General features: G+C 39.9%; 1 protein-coding gene across 1 annotated transcript; it reads right to left on the bottom strand.

Annotated features, from left to right (window-relative positions):
• Positions 1–3307: 3307 nt before the first annotated feature.
• Positions 3308–20967, bottom strand: LOC109773155 (uncharacterized). The gene is made up of 31 exons (XM_020331851.4): positions 20697–20967; positions 20483–20605; positions 18264–18421; positions 17293–17337; positions 17065–17143; positions 16920–16993; positions 16662–16768; positions 16004–16189; positions 15486–15689; positions 15194–15389; positions 15031–15105; positions 14592–14941; positions 14315–14507; positions 13934–14168; positions 13534–13864; positions 12818–12998; positions 12586–12726; positions 12235–12496; positions 11667–12149; positions 10707–11170; positions 10166–10302; positions 9811–9992; positions 9307–9702; positions 9100–9225; positions 8943–9008; positions 6770–8553; positions 6409–6688; positions 5989–6222; positions 4260–4778; positions 4012–4147; positions 3308–3844 (listed from the first exon to the last, which is right to left on the bottom strand). The coding sequence occupies exons 1-31, from the start codon at positions 20763–20765 to the stop codon at positions 3588–3590; spliced, it is 8073 nt and encodes a 2690-aa protein (XP_020187440.1). The 5' UTR covers positions 20766–20967; the 3' UTR covers positions 3308–3587.
• Positions 20968–21167: the final 200 nt, after the last annotated feature.

Raw genomic sequence — 21167 nt, 5'->3', positions numbered from 1 at the left:
CTAATCAATTTCAACAGGAAAGGTGGAACGTGAGCCATTATTCTACAACTATAATGCAAACTACACATAGACATTGTTCATAATTAATATGCACTAGTGTTTAAACAAATTTTAATATAAAGTGCACTCCCACACAAATCAATATCTCTCATAATTGAAAGTGGGTGATTCAAGACCCTAATCTTATTCACAACCATTGATATGGACATCACTGATGACGTGAATTTTGACCGGTACGCAAACTTTTGCCGATCATATCTTCATATGACTCTTGTTCATATTTCAATGCTTCGTACTCCGAGCTCAGAACGATTCTGCCAGAACTTCAAGACAACCGAGTGTTTCTACTTGCACGGTCTGACCTTTCACCTATCTTACACCTCACGATCTGTTTGTACTCACGTGGACATGATGCACTCCGGAAAGCTACGCGTTATAGACGGTTGTAACATTGGGAAGAACATCTTTTAACTTGATGTTTTCAGTGAGAGATCACCCTAATGATTGACTAATGCGCAATCAAATTGTGCAAATAACAAAGGGATAAACAACTCAAGTAATTCATAATAGCATGATATGGTATAGCCCTTGGTGACACGAACGTCTTCATGATCCTCCGTGTTCTCCATGAACATACTCCATGATGTTGTTGTAGCCACCACCATGTTCTCCTATTCCTGGTGAAGCCACCTTTCTCCGGGTCCTCCGTAGCACGTTTGTCACTTCCGTTTGATAAAATAAAACAACGACTTCTGACCGCAGGTCATAAAAGTGACAATCTCTTGGCTCCAGCCATCATGTTGTATTGTGACGCGCAGGCTACTTAATGTTACAGCATATAAGCATCTCATACATATATTTATATCATGACGAAGGCTATACCACATCACATGCAACCTACAAAACCAAGTTTGACGTCCTCTAATCTGTTTGGCAAATTTAATTACGTGGCTTCTAGGGTTTCAGCATAACACTAGCTACCTATGTCCGCCATTTCTTGTTGCCGGATTAATTTTTGGGGTATTAAAAAACTCTAGCCCCACACTAAACATCGTCAATACGCGTGACCTCCCAGAAGATCGAACATCTTCATCGACATCTCGTGTTTGCGGCATTTCACAATTCTTGAGGAAGCCTAAAGAACTGTTAGCAAATCGTCGACAGTCAAAGTCGATCGATTGTCAGAACTTTGTACAAAGCTACATCATGTCGTCAATGAACTGAAACAAAGTAACACTCGAGGGAAGTATACCAAGAACATCAAACCCTCACATCCAAATGGTATCTAGATCGAAACCTACATCTACTCATAGAACCGCTCTTGATGCCAGTGTTGAAAAACATAGTAGATCATAGAGCCGGATGGTCATAGCGCCATCTGGAAGATCATATGGGGGTGCCCTGCTCCCCGAAGGTACGCGTCTTCGCTTGAAGAATCGTCACCAACTCACTTGCTACATGGGCCAATAAATTTTCACGACATCTCGAGCTTACAGATATATGTCTCCTTTGTGCTATGGAACGTGAGGACCATTTCCATGCGCTCTGCAGGTGCCCCTTGCGCAGGTGCCCCTTGGCAAGGGAGCTCTGGCGCGTCATGGCTTTGGACTGGAACATCCCCAAGGTGGAGTCCGTCCACAATACAGGCCCAGAGTGGGTCTTCTCACTGTTGGATCCCTTGGATGATACGGCAAGACTAGTGGTGCTCATGACCATGTGGCGAATATGGCATGTCCGCAACGACATCACACACGTCAAGCCGCCACCCCCTGCCGAAGCTTCTAGGCGTTTTTTGCACGGGTACATCAACTCACTTTTGTGCATACAACAACATCTCAAGGGCGATCTAGAGAAGGGAAAGATGATGGTCATTACCTCACCACAATGCGCCCAAGTGCGTATAGAGACCAAGGCGAGCGCGAGTTGGGCCCTCCTGTGCCGGGCTGGGCAAAGTTGAACATAAACGGGAGATACATTGCGGCCACGGGCGCGGCTAGCGGTGTATGATCCTGCGAGATGATAGAGGTGAATCATCTATAGCGCATGCAGGGAGCTCCGCACATGTGATAATGCCCTCGAGGCGGAGCTAGCGGCGTGCAGAGAAGGCCTAGAGTTGGACTTATATCGGACGAACCTACCGACCGTGGTCGAAATGGATAGTACGGAGGTGGTGACCCTGCTTACAGGACGTCAGCGGGATAGATCGGTTCATCATGCTCTAGTAGAGGAAATCCGCAGGATGGCAAGTCTCGCAATCAAGGAGATTTTTTTATTCACTGTAGTCACTCTCAGAACATTGTTAGTCATGAGTTGGCCGCATACGACAGTATGGCTTGCTGCCAGTATGGACTTTGTTGTAAACCTGGCTGGGGCTGCCCCCGTGAGCTTAATGGAGATTTCTTTCCCCCGCAAAAAGAAACATAGTAGAAAACAAAAATAAAAGGTGCACTTTAAAATAGAAAGCCCACTTTAAAAAATCAGACTAAAAAATCCAATTTTTTAGAAGGTCTTGTTAGTGTAACAGACGATGCTTGACTTTTTTCCGCATGCAAGTTCTATAACTCCATGCATATTTACCTCCTATAAAAATAGAAGGTGCACTTTAAAATTTTGAATTTTTAGTTCTTTTAAGACATGTACAATGGTTGATAAGATAGTCTTATCTTAAGTCTTGCATGTAGTTTAGAAATGACAAAACATTTTGTCTATAATGGGTTATCTCTTAGTCTTATCTTCAATAACTAGTCATTCTTAAAAACATGACGAGACATATTATGCTAAGAGATCATCTCTTGTCTTCTCTTAAATAAGAGAAAACAAGCCTTTTCTCATCAGTATTCTCTATTCCACCTATCACTTATCCTTCTCATCAGTATTCTCTATTCCACCTATCACTTATCCTACGTGGCACTGCTAAGATAGCACCATCGTACATGCCCTTAGTGTACCAGACATGCTTGACAATTTTCCATGTGCAAGTTCTATGACTCCATGTGTGTTTACCTCTTATAAAGATAGAAGGTGCACTTCAAAAATTCAGAATTTTTAGAAGTTTGCTTCGTCGGTGAAAAAACATGATTAAGAATAATACTCGGAGGTAACGTCGGTGAAAATCAAGATAAATTGTAATACTTGAGGTAACAGGTCAAAATGTTAAGCTCTCCCATAAATATTTGAAGATAGTGCTCTTTCTTCAAAAAAATGCAAAAGCATTTTTGATTAACAGGAGCATATAGCCGAATTGGATTTCTGACACGCCTCCCTCAACCAAAGCCCAGAAGTAGCTTCACCATGTTGCGCATTCAGATTCAGTTCAGTAAAACTTGTAATGAAAGTTTCATCAATATTCATTCAGTGGATTCTACAGGTCGTCAACAAAACTGCAATGGTATAGGCGTAACTTGATTGATATATGCATGTATACATCAAGCATACAAAATTTTCTGCCAGCCATCTAGCACAAATTTTCGAAGTCCAACAGCAGAACACATTGCCACGCAGAAGTGAACGCTGTACAACTTGCTTCTGCTTGATCTTCATCGCTGGCAGAAGTAACTTGTTTGATCTTCATCTAGCACCAACAAAAACTACCTCAACCACCTTCCCATCTTCATCGCTGTTATCTTCCGCTTCTTGTGTTCTCGGTGCTTGGCAGACATACGCAACTTCCTCTTGGCGTGCCGCGCTGGGTCGACCGCTGCAACAAGCTTCTCAGCCTGCTTTCTGCTCTCCCTCTTTGCTTTCAGGTCCTTCCGGACACTGTTGTAAATTTCCACAAATTTCTCAACTCCAATGAGATCACGTAGTTTGTCCCTGGTCACCTCTGCTGACTGCTTAACTTCATCTATAAAGCAACACAGCAAAATGTTATTATTGGCATGCCTCATTTGGCGGTAGCACAAGTTTTGGCTAAGAAAGTTAACCTCAAAAGCAAAGGGAACGGAAAAACAGGAAATTGGTACAAAAATACGCAGCATCCCCCCATTTATATGAAGAAGAAAAGGATCATACCACTGATGACTTTCCCAGCAAATCCTTCAGCAACTTTGTACAATGGGGCCAACATGTGAACAGCATAGGTTGAAAATTCAGCTTCAGTGTTTAGTTTTGGTGAAATCGTACTGAAACAACTGAACACGATCTTCATCTGCAAACACAGAAAATATACAGTAAGTATTAAATATCATACGCAATTGCAGGAATAATATTTGCAACGGCCAATGACTTATTGACTTGTGTGATGATGATACGGTGCTTACATGTGCGTCCTCCATCTGCATTGCAATTTTTTCCATTTTCTTCAGGAGAGAAGAAACAAAGAAAGATGCAAGTTCTTCACTGCTGTCAAGGCCAGATCCATCTACGTCAGTGCAAGAGGCAGTGCAGAGGAGAAATGTGTTCTTTGCTTTTCTTGAACCAAGCAATTCAAAACCCTCGAGGAAGGCACCATGATCACAAGAACCAAGGCTAGACCAAAACTGATGCGATGAAGTTGTTTGCTTAACCAACACATGCAAGTTACAGATTGAGTATGCAAGATTGTGTACAATTTTCTTATTTTCTGCAGTATCACTTGGCTCCATCCTCAACTGTTTCAAGAAAGCAGTAGCAATTAGGAATAGCCTGCTTGGTTGGAGAAGGAACGATGATGTGACATCCAACTTCTCTTTTTTCCTCTGCTCTACTGAAGCAAAATACTTGGATACCAGAGCGCTAGAATAAATGCGTAACTTCAAATGGGGATGTATCAGCAGCTTGCAAATTGTCATCCATATCGCCTGCAAGTAAAGTGTGTCATGGTAGCACAAAAATGTATGGGCAGTCAAGGGGTAGCAATCTTAGGGTGTGTTTAGTTTCTATCATGGGGTCGAATGTAATGGGTCAGTTCCGTCCCCAGAGTCCATTCCCGTGTTTAGTTCGTCGAAGGAACCGGAACCCATACGTTCCAGAGAACGGCATATTCCCTGTTTATGTGGAACCGGGTAGTTCCTCGAAAACCAGCGGATGACGCTGCAATTAAAGCTGTACTAAGCATTCTTTCTGTCTATATCTTGTCATGATATAGAGGTGGTTCCGCGTCGTCTGCTCGTTTTCGAGGAACTACCCGGTTCCGCATAAACAGGGAATATAGAACTGTACTAAGCATTCTTTCTGTCTATATCTTGTCATGATATTGATGTAATGCTATATTCCTTTGATGTTAAAGCTGTACTAAGCATTCTTTCTGTCTATATCTTGTCGACGCTGTACTAAGCAAACATTGCGCGGATACTTCAGAAAGTGCGCGTATCCAGCCGGATACTGCCCCGATACTCGGATACTGCCCCGATACTGCCCGATACGTGTCCCGTAAGTATCCCTCGATATTTTGATTTAAAAAAATAAAATAATGTTTGATACTCCTAGGATACTTCTACGATACGTTTTGGATACCTGAAACCCCTCATTCGACGTGAAATCCCCTCAATAATAAAGGCGCACCTTTTGAAGATTCCCAACATGGGCGTGAGTTCATGTGAAAACATGTCTGTCAATGTTTTTGTTCAATTGAAAGGTGAGCAAGAGAGTCGATGCATTGATTGAAACAGCAAACCTAGGCAAATATCACTGCCAATTAATGGAAGTGGACTGAGCGGAAGGAAAGAAATAGGAAATCGTATTGAGGCATGCTTTGACCTAGAAGCTCCTTAATTTTTTTTACATATTTGTAATAATTAATATATGTAACATCTATATATAAACGTATCCCCGTATCCATGTTTTTAGAAAATTGGCGTATCGGGCGTATCCCCGTATCGCGTATCCGATACGTATCAAAGTATCCGTACAACGTAGTTATTAAAGGGTTTGCTTTCAGTCAAGGAATATAGCATTACATCAATAGCAAAACATGATATTTCTGGAAATAAACTATTAAGAGCACTGCAACAGCTAGTAAAAAGAACACATGATAACATCTAGTAGTGCTCAAAAGGTAATCATACATACCTCTGTATTTTGTTTGAAATACAACTCTGGAAAGTGTTCAAGTAAGTTATCCATCATTAGAATAGAACAGTAAGCCTCTTTCCAAAATGGCAGATCAGTTTCCCCAGTTAAGTCTAGTTGTACTCCTCCAGAAGCGGTGCAAGAAGATTCCATTATTCGCTTCGCAACAGCCAAAATACTTTCAAGATGTTTACCAATTCCTAATGAGCGATTCCCAACAAGTAGACTAATAACCTGTAAAATACAATGAGACTTCTTCAGTTCATGAAAAAGAAAAACTAAATAAATGCAATAATCACAGATGGAAGTACTTCTATGCCCTCCAAATATGTGAAAACGAATTGAGAGCACCATTTGCAAGACGATTTCAAATTCGTTGCATATAGTGTTTGAGAGATCATAAAGGTAATAATCATTAACCTGGGCTGAAGCGCTCCACAAATTCTGTTTTTCACCAGTGTACCAGGAAAGAGAGTACTCAAAAATAGAATTCTTTCCCTGATCACCAATGCGCCCTAACAGCTTCTTGATTGCTGTGACAATCAAAGAAGACACCTTCTGGTGCTGTTCATTTGCCAAGGCAACTACCAGATGAAGAAAAAAAGTTTGACCCTGGTCATCAATAATCCTCTGAGGGAATCTGGTAAGAATATCATGGAGCATTTGGAGCACCGCTTCTCTTCCTGATGCATGCTCATAACTGCAAATTTTCATAGAGTTAGTACATCACACATGCAGTGCCAAAGGCAAGTAGTAGTAGCTGTTGGGGATTCATGCATACCTCAGGTTTGTCAGGAAAAAATCAATATGCTGTTGTAAGCGCTTCCCTGAGAGTGGGTAATTTAGAAAAAACTGTAATAGAATTTGCATACATTGCTGACGTATAGACTCTGTTTGAGTTGTAACCATCAATTCTCCTATCCCAACTACAATATCATAAATCTCAGGGGAAACCAATTTTCTTTTGACAATTGCTTTCAGAAGCGACAAGGCAACAGGTGATGGGTTTGTCTGGAGATCAACAAAAATAGGGAAACGGACAAGCATCTGGAGTTGATCATCTGAAAGTGAAATCCTAAATCCTCTAAGCAAATGAGCAAGTAGTTTCAAACAAGATGTGACCAAATGGCCATTAGAATTTCCAGTTCTCTGAGCAATCTCCATTAGTACACTCTTGATAGAATTTGCATTGTCCTTGAGAGATGGCAAAGGAAGTTTCACCAACATGGCAAGACATCTAAAAGTGACAGAAAGGACACTTTCATACTTGGAACTCAGGCATTTTCCCAGAAGGTTGACAAAAGGATCTAACATAGACAATAGTTGCTCATCTTCCTTGTGCAGCTTGATGCTCTTCAACCGATTGCGCAGCAAAGAAAGTGCAAACCTGGTAAATATATAGGAATTTTGTAACCCACTCTCGCCAAGTTCTAGGAAATTCATTCTGAGAATGTTTTTTTGACCAGGACCAGATTCCATATTCTTTTTGCGCTGAGATTCATTCCCTTCAATGGTATCCTCAACAAGGCCATAAACAAATATAAATAAGTTTGAGGTTTCAGTTGATGGGTTGCACTCAACCCCCAAGGCTATACTGTGTAACATCGCCTCAAGTTTCGTTCTTAATTTTGGAGTAAGGTGCTTCTGAAGATGTGCAGAAATTGGCAAGATTAATTTCGAAGAATGTGTCCTGAATGTAATACTCTGAGCAATCAACTTAAGAGTCTCAAATGACATTCTCTTCTTTGTCTCTTTCATTTTGGAGGCAATTTTCTCAACTTCCTTTTGTTCCGCAATATCTCCAAGTATATCACTCTCAACTACAGACAACAAATCTTGTAAGCAATAGTCAAGACTACCATTCATCTCAGCAGTCACAGTTTTTGATAATAAAAAATGAAGGGTGTAGCCCAGAACATGTAGCTCGTAACCCCTTTTCAGTATCGCCCTCAATATCTTGACCACAAACTGCAGGTAACCAATCCCAAGTTCCTTAAGCGATGCAGCTAAAGCTGACCTTGCTTCATCACGTACGCTTTCAAGACGATTCTTGAGAAAGTTGCAGATTCGATGTATGATGCTTGAAAGTTGTGACTCAAAATAATCCACCGGTAGTAACTTGAGTATTTTGAGTGCTACCAGGTTTATGCTTACATTGACTTTCTCTGGATCGGCTCCTAATAACTTATGGACCTGTGGAAATACTACCTTTCGCAGGTATTGTTGCTTCTCCAAAGAGACTATGGTTGAGGAGAATGTAACGGAAGAATGAGAATCTCCAATCATACCATCAGAATTACTCGAGATATCAGTTGCGGGTTTCATGAAATGGAACACATCTAACACAGCACATATTAGCCTCAAAATGACTTTCTGCTTATCAGGCTTGAGACTCAACTCACGGAAGCATCTCATCAATATTGTTCTGTAATGCTCCCACTGCACTTTGGCAGCAACAGAAGAAAGTGTATCCAAACATACATCTCTTACATGTTCACCCTTCCCAGCTTTGACATCAAAAAACATATTGAAAAACAGTGGAACAAAGACTTTCATAGTCACGTCCTAAACCAAAAGCAAAAGAATTGAAGTTAGTGGATTAAAAAAAGGAGACAACATGAATCAAATGCTTCATCCATTTGAATTTGTTGTGCCAGCTAATATTGTGTGAGAACTAATGAGCAATATTAGCTTCATAAAGCCAAGAAGAAATAATCCTGCAGCCAAGCAAGATAGTGCACATTGCACCATGGTTAATGTGCTATTTCATACTAAATGGGGTGAGATACACCCCACAAACACCCATTATGGCAATCAATAGCAAAAGATATAGTCATTGACGGACTGAACTTTGAACTTAAACATTCAAACAAATAGGCAGTCATCTGTGGCAGCTATTCATTTCATCTGATACGTATTCCACCAATAAAAACTTGGCAATATTTAATATTTACCTCTGAAAAGTTGGTATCTTTGATTGCCTGCCTGAAAAGAGATAACGCTTTGGATCTTTTACCAGCCTGCATTAATGGAAAAGACCATAAATATAAGAACCACTGTTATTTGTTTGGAACTTTAGACTCTTGAGGTAAACGAATTGAGTAAAATTACCTGTAAATGAATTATGTTGTGGAAAAAATCTTCATCCAGATCGTCTTTACAGAGAGGCCTGAAGGAGTTTAAGGATGGTACATGATCAAAATTATAGACCATCTCCCGAAGTAAAATGATCCACTCCTGAAATTACAAAAGCATTAATTTCTTCTTTTTAGTTAGTAACATCATATAGTTTATACAAAAGGTAGCCAGAATTTACACCTTTTGAACTGATATGTCTTTAGACATCGCTGTTCCCATATTATGAAGGTAAGTTCTCTCTAATATTTGTTGAATACGGCCTTTCGTGCAAATGTTTCTGGAATTGTCTCCAGGTTTAACAGTGGCTGTTTCAACAGAGCCACCGGGGTCACTGTTCATAACTGATGCAGAGAATCCCAGGAATGATTGAAGAGCCCTGGATGCACTTTGCCGGAAAATTAGCTCGTCGGATGACATATCATACACGCAGTGAGATAATATGGCACCTATATGTTCTTCTTGCATGCCGTGAAATAACTGCGGCTGAACCGTATCATATGCTCTGATTCTCATGTCATAATCTAGTTCACCTAGTTCTGAGGTTGAAACCGCATTCAGATCTCGCAGTAACCGAGCCTGTAAGAAGGACCAACTATCACAACTAAGACTGTAAATAGGAAAGGAACAGGTACTGGGGCAAAGCTGACTCAGATGACATTACATCACAAGAAAAGAAATAATTACCAGAGAGGACATTGAAGACTCATGCAATGAAAGCCCATCATAAATATCACAGATACATAGCCGCTGCTCGAGTCCAACAGTCGCAAGCAATGGATTGAGTGCATTTACAATTTTTACACACACACCGTGTCGTAGATTTTGTATTATTCCCCTTACAACATGTAGAGCTTCCAGACACTCATCTGTTGAATAAAAGACATGATACAGAAGAGGGCAAAACATGTCAAGGGTGCTAGAAGCCTAGAATGTTGCAACCGAGGTGAAAAATAATGAATGATCCCATGTCCCATTTGTGCATGTTGAAATACAAATCAGATGTGTGCACAGGATAAACTTGACTTGAAGATAGGCTTACCAGAGTTCAAATCCTTCTTACTAAAAAACGGAAGGACAAGATCTACAACATGCTCTGCAGCTGAAGGATCTGTGATGTAATTTAGCAATAGTTTAAACAACCTAAGTTCACGTTGCCCAAGCCATCTCCCAGATCTCCTGTACAAATCAAAAGGAACATTCTGAACATAAGCTCCAAAAATGAGTAATAACTTCAATGTGAGGCACCTCCAGGCAAGAAACAGAATGCCCCGAACAATGCACAATTGATGTCACTAATTTAGTGATGCTTGACCATAAAATAACTCTAGTGGTGTAGTGAGTTCTTTTTCTTAAGTTCATAGTTTCTCTCCAAACAATATGGATAAGGTCCAAGCAGAGTTTTCAAAAGAAAAAAACATGAATCGCATCGAGGGAATGATGGTATGTGAGTTAGTAAGAAGACAACTTTAAGGCCCTGACTACTCATAAGAGATGCTTGACCATAAAATAGATCAATATAATAAGAAGACATGAGCAATTCAGTGCCATTTGTCAGACTCCACACAAACAAAAGCATATACCTGTGAAGTTCTTTGCGATAATTAACAAAATCATGGAGACTGTTGAGAAGAACATCCATATGTTGAGCAAGAATTTTCTTCACCGAGTGATCTTCTTGCTGCTCCAAATCATTATCCAGCCTCAATAGATTCTCAACAAACTCAAGTGCATAGGAGGTGATAGATTCTGATGCAGTCCTCACAGTCAAAATAGAAAATATAGCCGGTACAAGGTTATTAGTCCCTAATAGTGGTGCTAATTTTGGGCTCTGACTCATAACCATGAAGCAAGAAAATAAAGAGCTCGGTTTCTCACTACTGCCAGCCTCTTGTCTGAAGCAGTCAATCAGAGGTTTCACAGAAGCAAAAAAAGTACTCCAGAAGTATTCTCCAAAGTCATGACTTTCATACCGACCAAGTGCCAAGGAAACGATTCGAATACATAAGGACCTAAGATCCTTTAACTGCTTGACTGAGGCACTTGCCTGCATAAAAGAGTGAGACAGGGATTAGTTCAGAGAAGATATTCATGATTTGTCAACACAGTGTACGCTACTTTGATCAAAGAAATAATGACGGGTACACACGATAACTTTGAGTAAGACTTTGACAGAACCATCATAACAAACAGTAACAGAGAAGATATTCATGATTTGTCAACACAGTGTACGCTACTTTGATCGGAGAAATAATGACGGGTATACATACGATAACTTTGAGTAAGACTGACAGACCCATCATATCAAACAGTAACTACACTTGTTATATGCTATAAAATATGTTTAACTAGTCTTTCCCTAAAATATCAGATACTTCTAGATTAAATTGGGCAAATCATCAACAATTTTTTTCCAGGAAGAACAGAACAGCTATTTGGTAGTTCCGCCAAACAACATGGTACAGATCTGTAATAACTAAACCAATATTAAAGGTGACAGCACTGCATATTTTTGCAGGTGATGCTTATATAACGTGACACACCTCAGTATCGTCGGCTACTGTCATCTCGTTTGGGCATTCATTCAGATCTATGGAATTGTCAGCTTCCTGGTCATTGGAACAACCATTATCAGGGTGATTTGATTGTTTACAAGGATCTTTCTCATCGCTGCTGTTTCCAAGATTCCGCATGCAACTCTCCAGCAACCGAACAACAATGATCAATAGAGCATTAAGATATGGACCTATATGTGTCATGCCGAAAGTACCAAAAATCTCTTCAACTAAATGAAGAAAACCATTTGCCCTTTTCCATGTAAGACTCTCTAGACAGATGATGGACGAAGTTCCCACGGCATCAGAAATACTTTCAAGTAGGTCGCCAGACTGACAAGAGAACATTTCAAGTTGAAGGCTCCCAGGGATCAAGGACTTTAGTAGTAACGAGAAAAAGAGCTGAAGCTCCTTTGCATCAAACTGCAGAAGGAAACGGAGAATGGCCTTTCGATGGCTAACCCCCGTGTGCTGCACAACAATACAAAACGAATAGAAGTTAGCTTTCACGTGAACTGAAATACAAATATTTCTTTTGCTAACTAAAGATACCAACCTTTCGAGAACCAAGCAGCTTCAGTTTTCTTACTTTAGGTGTTAACACATGAATAACCAAAGGAACAACATGACTTCTGTGACATTTCTGGATAGACAAAGAGTCATGTGAAACTGCCCACGTGGTGAGTTCTTCACGGAGAGTTTTCAAGCCGATCAGATTCTTAAGGTTTTGACTGTATGGGATTAGGAATTCATCCTTGCAGTTCAGAATGCAATCCAATGCTTTTGCTTGTATATCAGGATCACTCTCATCAAGGACCCTGGCAATAAATGTTAATTAGTCATAAATTTCCATGCAGCACCTCACATGCAGGAAATTCATATTAGCAACATTACAAAATTCACAAACCTTTCAGTTAATATTTCCTGAATAATCTTGCTCTGGGACAGTGATCGAGCATTGCGCATTGCTCGCAACAAGTTCAGCCATTCTTTTAGAATCATTTTCCATTGTTTGCCTTTACACTTGTCAGACATATATGAATCAACACTGTCAAAATCAAGATTAAAAAGGGCATTAATAAGGATTGGAGATTCAGTATTCAAGTCTGAGCTGCATAAACAATGTCTTCCATAAATACCTAGTGATGCTGCCATCGGTATAGCCCATGAAGTTTAGAAATAATGTTACAACATGTCGAGAGCAAGACTCAGCAACATCAGGTATCTTTTGGAGGGCTTGAAGCAATAGTGTAGCAATCGTCTCAAGGGGTGTATAATCAAAATCCGTAGCAAGATATAAGCTGAAGCAGTCAATAATAGCTGCAAAAATCAAAGATTGAAATAAGAAATGGTAAAAGCACTTAAGCACATAAACTCGACTTCAAGATAATTACTTAACCATAAGTCCATAACAAACAAAAGGTCTGCAGTCACTACTGTTGCATGCTTATTGACATCCAAATACCATAACACTTAATCAATCCACCAAGCATCGTTTCACAAGTTTGGGTCTCCTAAGGCCAATTAGTAGGAAATAAAAACTTGGTGAAAGCTTGAAAAGTTATATGTGCAGTTTACCAAGACAGAGGCACAAGCACAACAGTCTCAACACAATGGGATGCAAAGCCACAGTGTCTCAACATACTCGTCAACTCCCATATAGAGCAATAAAAATTATTTCTTTCTATTTGTCCTCTTTAACATAAATAGAGTCAGAAATACAGCAATACAAGAGATGGACAGGAGAAACTCAAAATGAAACATGCAGTGAATGAGAACAAAGGTAAATGGAGCATAGGGGTGGGTTTACATAGAAGAAAATACAAACAGAAAATTACAGATGGATGAGACATACATTCTGGGTGGGACACAGCTAGCAGCTTCTCTTGGTTTCTCACGGTTAGACCCTTTGACTGATAAACTGCAATAAACTGAATAAACTGACTCCAGACAAGATCCTTGTGTTTGCTAACAAGGACAGCAAGACAATCCAGTGCTGGTGGCCACAGATCACTAAATCGATTGTATAAGATGCCAATAATCCCATGCAAGAGAAGAGGTATGTAATCATCATGAACCGTATTAGAAGATAGACTCATTTGTATCCGAGAAACAAAGATAGCAATTTTGCGGCTAGTAGATACTGAAACTGGAGTTGATTCAACAACGAGAAGAGTATCGACAACCTGATTTCAAGGGAGATGTTAGAATAAAAACAGCAAATAGCAAGTGAAATATTAGCTGCCAGAACGTACATTAGTGTATTTAAGTTCAAGAGTTTCCTCTGCAGAATCTTCTGCTTTCCGCCTCTTATGTGGCCGCTCATCATCTGAGCCTAGGCGTTGATCCATCTTTGCATAATAAGATAAAATCCTCAATGTCAAAACCCGGACATTCTTATTTGGACTGCTCAAGCTAGCACCAAAGATACAGAATGAATTCAAGAGATTCTGTGGATCGAATTCTTCCATCATCCCCAGGGAAGTTGCTCTGCTCACAGAAACAAACAAAGAGAATTGAATAACCGTGAAAATTGATCAAAATAAGTACTCCCTCTGTCTCAAAATATAAGTGTCAAAAAACCTCTTATATTTTGAGACAGAGGGAGTAGAAAGTTAGAGCAGAAATAACTTTACCCATGTAGGGAATCCAAATATTCAGCTACAGCAGAGAGTACTTGCGGACATGTGCTGTGCCTCTTGGCAAGAGATAGGAAGAAACTTAATTCTGATTTTTTACCGACGTTAACCAGCAGTAGTTCATGGTACGATAATAATGCTGCACCGAGTAGACTTCTCCAGGTATTCTTCGGAAGACCACTAATGCTATCTGCATGTCGACAAAAATTGTGCCTTTTCAGAAGACTGCAGATGGTTAATGTAACAAAGTACATAAATCTTCAAGTACAATCACCTTCTTCCACCTCAAGTAACAGATCAAGGCTGCGAATAAACTTATTCAGCATTGCTAAACTATCTTGAGGGGCGTCTTTAACATTTGAGTAGCAGCGAACAGATCCCCATAGTATAGCAGCTTCCTTTGCACTGACCAGATTACTCGAATGATTGCCTGTCTTGACTATATCATCTACAAACTCTATCCATAAACGGACATTTGAATCACAGAACTTGTACACTTTCTTCTCCCGATCAAGATGACTACCATCAATGTCATGAGTTACTCCATCTGTTGCTTTCTTAAATAAATGCAGAAGGATAAAGAGAACTTCCTCGGGTGAAGTCTCAAGAATATTATCCATTGCACTGCAAGGCATAAAATTGCAGGGTCAAATCTTAATGTGTGGAATTGTACAAGTACTATTTGAAGTATAACAACAATTACTAGTGCATACCTCAGTATCTGACTCTCAAAAGCTTTTATAATTTGTGGCCCTTTCATGCAAAGCTTTTTCATAAAGGCAACCGCACTGAAACGTCAGAATTAAACCGTGAGCTGTGCTAGATTGCTTTTGGAATATAAATAATATGACCATGGGTTCTACAGGCATAATTTACCTCAAATTGGTTAGTTCAAATACAGGGGCGTATATGATGGATAAATTGCAAGAAATAACTGGAACATCCAAAACACAAAGAAGAAAGTCCAAGATACTCCCAAGAAACTCAGATGAAGAAGCTTCTCCTGTCCTGATACCAGGCCTAACATACTTATGAATCAGCAACTTAACAAGTTCAAGAACATCAGCCTTGTCTGAAAAGGGGGAAAATACAGAAAGATATTCTAATTAAAACTACCAACATTACTCAAAACAATAAAAAGCATATGGATGGTGAGACAAGCTCTTACCAAGCATATCACTCTGCTTGCTGTTTTCTAGAGCAAATGTAAGAAAATCAATCATGTGTTTCAAGTGCCCCAAACAGTCATCCTTAATGCAGCTTTTGATTTCTTTAAACAAGCAAGTATATATCAACGCCAACTCTTTCTGATCCACTTCGTTGCATAATCTATGGATAACACCAGTTATGACCTCACGAGTAGTAGAAGACCCTGCATATTGTATTAATCCAATGATTACATTACTGAATAATGATGACAATATAAACGAAAATAGCCATTTGCAATACAAACATCGCCATTCGTATAATTCACAAAGGATATTTTCAGTTACTAAATCATGGTTAGAACGGTAGACAAATCTAACTCAGTGAATCAACAATAGATGCGTGCAGTTTAATTAAACTGAAACGATAATGAGATAGCCAATAAAAAAATCAACATATAGGATCAGTGGAAGTACAAGGCAATGCAGCTAATGGGCACAAAAATTACAACAGTACATCGTCTACAAAATGTTATCTGACCATCTGGGAATTTATTGTCGATAGTGGTACATATTGACTTGCTCAACAAGAACTCCATGACATTTCCAGCTCTTGAGTGAAGCTTTGTGTAAGTTCCTCTCATTACGTGCCACAACAACGCAGTCACCCCGTCTATCCGTATAGGTGACGATTTTTTAGCAGCCTCAAACAGAGCTTTCCTTAAACCTAAAAAACAAAAGGGGGGGATAAAGGTAGTTAATATAACAGAAGATAATATACCTCATAACAAGGTCTGGCATCATAGCAGCATTCCCCACACCTGCGCTTCCAACCCAAAAATATAAATACTTGGAGGCTGAGTTTAGAGTGTCTGGCTTAACTGGTGGGGCTGAAGCGAACAATATGTATTTCACAAAGGAAGTGTTCTAGATATGACTCTTACATAAAATAATGTGCCTCAACAAAAATAAGCCACTGAATTGCTGAGTACTTGCATACAACATGAAGCTAATGCTAAGAAAGATTAAATTCAGAAGTCTGGTAATCCACCAAATTGGAGACAAGATTTACAATATCATCACACAGTAGGCAGGCAGAAGCATCACCACTCTTCTCTAATCGAGCAAAGGCGGGACTATTCCCGCGGTTAAACATGCTATCCAGTTCAGAGAAGGACAGAAAAAAAATAGAACAATACCTTCTGTTAGTTGATCGTTACGTGCATTCCTCAGCAAAAATGAAACAGATTCAGCCATAAATTCTCTCACATAATCCTTTGGGAAAAATCTCAGCGGAGATGTGATCCTTCAGAGATGATAAGGAATTTGCAGTAAGTTTGATGGTGTTAAAAAATGATACACGCAAGTTGTTTACTCTATCCTGGTGAAGAGATAATAAAATGGGTTCGAGTTTTAAAAACGTACGTAGATCTCATTTCTTGCAGACAAAAACTAACCTGAGAATCTGAACAACATCTTTTACTAGATACTTCTGCAAGTACATCATTATGCGTGACCAAGATGTGAAGACCTGAAATGCAACACATCATTATGTCTTACTGAACCACAATATGTTAAAATCAGAATAATAAGATATTCTACCTGCTCCAGGATTTCAGGGTCACGATCACCCCCATCACTAAGGAGAGCCAAAATAGCACTAGCGTGTCTTGCTAGAAACCTGCAATCAACAAAATGGGAAGAAGTTTAAACCCTCTTAAGAAAAAGAACCAAACAAGAATGGCCACCAAAGTGAACAAGGAAGTATGAAGCCATAAGTAAACAATCATGCTAGATGAATATTAATACTATTTGAATTAGGAAACTCACGGCAAAAATTCCTCTAGAATATCCCTGGCGAATTCTGCAATTAACCTGCATGTAAACAAAAAATCACTTTAGACCTCCAATAATAGCTAAAATAGTAATTAACACCAACAAGACACAAGAATGTAGAAAACAAACATAACATTTGAACAAGCTGACTCTAGTACATGATACTGAAGTCCAGAGCTATGTATTAAAGATACCCACAGCAAATTTGAAAATGACGCCAGAATACTGAACAAGGAAATTCAAGATCCCCTCAGTAAATTTCAAAATCAAAACAGAAATATGGGACTGGCAAACTAAATGAGGGATACTCTAGGTGGAAGTTTACTTTAGGTATCACATAACAAAGAAGTTTAAACATTATATTGCATCATGCAAGGGCCAGCGCATTGCAGTTCAGTATAGCCCTGCTGACACTCATTTGAAATCTTTGAAGGCCAGGCTTGGCATCATAAGCAAGGAATAAGTTAGTATGTTTGATTGCAGACGATACAATATTTCGACCAATCCACTCATGAGAGAGTAGTTCAGCACACCTTTCCCAAATCCCACATGTTAATGTTCAAAAAACAGTTTAAGTGATCCAAAAATATTACATAGCCTCAGTTCAGTAAGCTCAATTTAACTATGTACCAGAGCATACATACGCATCATATAGCATATACAACAGCCATACAACTATATACAAACAAGTCCACAACAACTCCAAAGCAGCAAGTCCTGGCAGATGATCGAAGAGGATGTCAAATTTGGGTTCCTTTCCAGCTTTCTTTGCATGAAAGCTTTTGGAAACAATGTGGGACGCGGCATCTAACTTAGATCCCAAATGAAAATATTCAGTGTAATACCAGTCATTCTATCTGTGACCCAAACCCAAAAAACATGGAAAGGCAAACGACAGCACATAACATGTTTTAAGTACCAAGTCACTCCATTCAAATAGATTCGTGAAACGATGACCCACTTACATGAATATTGGCTCGAGGGACAATCGTGCCGCCATATTTACTCGTTGTAGCAGCCCAGAAAATATTTTCTCACGGTGCAATACGATTTGTGGCAATGTCTGCACCAATGGTATCATCTCATCGTAAAACGAGATGAAGTCTTCTGCAGTATTCAGCTCCTAAATCACAAGAACAAGACAAAATTAAGAGGATAGCAGAATGTTTGTCAATCACTAAAGATGTACGATTCACGGAATAAACTTCCACAGAAGCTAGACAGAATACAAACTCAGAAATGTCTCCATGTGTTAGGAACCTTAATTCTAGATCACTACAGGTCATTGCACAACCAGCCACAATAGGTATGAATGAGCAAACATCATCGTCACAGCAACTTCTCACTCTCACGGTCTCACAATCATACAAACCTAAACTCCAGACATTCAAAAATCACAACCAACAGCTGAAAAAAAATTCAGTAATGACCACCACTTATCATTCCACTTCTAAAATCTGAAAAGTAGTTCCTCAACCTCCTATGAAAAATATAGATGTTGACAGAGCATTTCAGATCCTAAATGCAGAATCTTAATCTAAAATATAATATTGCCATCGACCGATTGGAAGATTAAGGACGTCCTGTGAAATTTGAAACACTTACTCCTGAAGTCTACAATTATAAGCTTAGGAAGCTAAGGACATTTCTTTGAAATTCAGAAGTCTACAATTGCTCCTAAAGTTCCAAGCTTCGTCATCTGGAGTTGAACAGGGGTGTGGGGACTAGCATAGTTCCGCCAAGGTATACTTAAGAATTGGTGTGTGCATGAAGTGCAGATAAGAAGATAATTTGGGTTAAATTGATATTTATTTTAATTTGTTCTTTTTGGTTTCGCAATGGCATGGACTTCTCAGTTGACTGGGGAGTCATCTCAAATTTGCAATGTAGAGTTTAACACATCCTCAGGTGTAGGTCTTCCAAGTGCTTAGAAAGTTTGAAGTGATCGACAAATGACACGCTGGCCATAGTTTTCATGGATCAGTGTTTTATAATGGCAACTGGCAACTTGAGTTTTTAACACCTTGGCTTAGGTTAGAGCTGTTTGGGGTTGTAATATTCCAATTTGTAACGAGTTGGAATGTTAGCCTGCTGACCGCAATAAGCAAATCATGCTACCAACGAAGACTGAATGGGTGATCTTCTTCATTTACTTTGTTTTTCTATTACTATGTGTTATGTGTAATATGCAACGTGAGTTATGTTTTTTTTAGTTATGCCATGAAGTCTTTGTGTCATCAGTATTCTGGAAGACTGAAAAGTAAGATGAATCATTAAACTGTTCCACAGATTATGTGGGCTTAAAGGAGCGTGGAATGGGACAACGAATGAGTTGGAGTGGGCGAGTGGCTATAAGGACTTTTGCATGTTGGTGAATTACTGTTGTTATTATTGGGGGATGGTTAGGACAGTATATGCATGGTTGTGGCTTCTGTAAAGATATATCCTCCCTCTGTAAAGAAATATAAGAGCATTTAGATCACTAAAATAGTGATCTAAACGCTCTTATATTTGTTTACAGAGGAAATACATAAATATATTTCTCCCGTTTTGATGTATCCATTCTCTTGGATTATTAGTTTGTGTGAAGAAAACAGTTTGAACTGGTTCCTATGTTTGGGAATCAAAAAGATGTAACTTTCAGACAAGTCAACTGCTGGGTGGATATTTAATTGTGGATATTGAAACAACAAAGGGATGATCATTTGTCAATTTATGTTCCTTTAGTGGTTTGGATTTCATTGCTATGTGTAACTGGAATTCTGCAGTGGATCTAGGATCATGATGTTGCATGAGTAGTTGCAGCCTTTGGACATCACCATAATATATCATACAAGGTTTGTGATCTCCTGAGATTCGAAACTTAACCAATAACATGCAAGGCACATAATAGAAATACCACAGTATATGTCAAATTCATACAAAGCAGGTAAGAAGATTTGTCTTGGCTGGTGGGATCTAAATCTTTTGAGTTCTGTTTCCACTGATATCCAAATTGGAAACTGTTGCAGTGCATCTATCACATTTATCGAACTATAGGAGAATCAAAAAAAATAAACTAATTAAGGCGATTAAGCTTTCCCAATGTTCTAGGCAGCAAATTAGCTTTCCGGTTGCTCCAAGAGTTGAATTTTGCACACAGAAGATACATAAAAAAGCACGAGAAAGAAAGAAAAATGCATACCCTCCACTCCACCAGAGCATCGAGGAAAAACGAGGAACCGCTCGAGGGCTCCGCCTTGACCTCATCGATGCTACGGTAAACATTGATGTCTAATTCCTCCACCCGCTTTGTGAAGCTCTTGAACTGCACAAACCGACACAGACCTCATTAGCAGCCGTAAATCCATCCATGAGCTCGATTTACCGGGGAGCGAAAGCGCGGCGGATGCTCTTACCACGAAGCGCTTGCGGCTGGAAGAGGACGTGTTCAGGCACTTCACGGCCGCGTACGACGGGGTCGCCATGGGCGCGGCCGGCGAGGAGGGTGGGAGGAGGGGGGGGGGGTGCTACAAGGGGGAGAGGGGAAGGGAGGCGCGTGAGAACATGTGGGGGCGGAGGTTTAAAGCGACGAGCAGCCTAGGGTTTTGTGGCGGTGGAGAGGAAGAAGACGAGATGGCCTGTCACACCTACGCGGGCTTCGTGACTGGGCTTTGATGAATGAGCTCTGCTAGCTACAAGGCCCAACAGCTATTTTACAGCAGTTCTGAAAAATCGGTCAGAAGTGGGAGCAACTAGTTAACGAGCGCTCCTTCGGCAGCCTGGCAACAATCAGCGCCACTTGGCGCGCTCTCAGTCATTCGCCACGTGTCGCGCTCTGGACGTTCCTTCCGGATTTTGTCTTTTTTATTTTTTCGCACGCGTTTTCG

The sequence above is a fragment of the Aegilops tauschii genome, chromosome 3 (assembly GCF_002575655.3).
Source record: "Aegilops tauschii subsp. strangulata cultivar AL8/78 chromosome 3, Aet v6.0, whole genome shotgun sequence".
NCBI lineage: Eukaryota > Viridiplantae > Streptophyta > Magnoliopsida > Poales > Poaceae > Aegilops > Aegilops tauschii.
The sequence above is the reverse complement of the archived record's forward strand: the minus strand, read 5'-3'. Positions and strand labels throughout refer to the sequence as shown.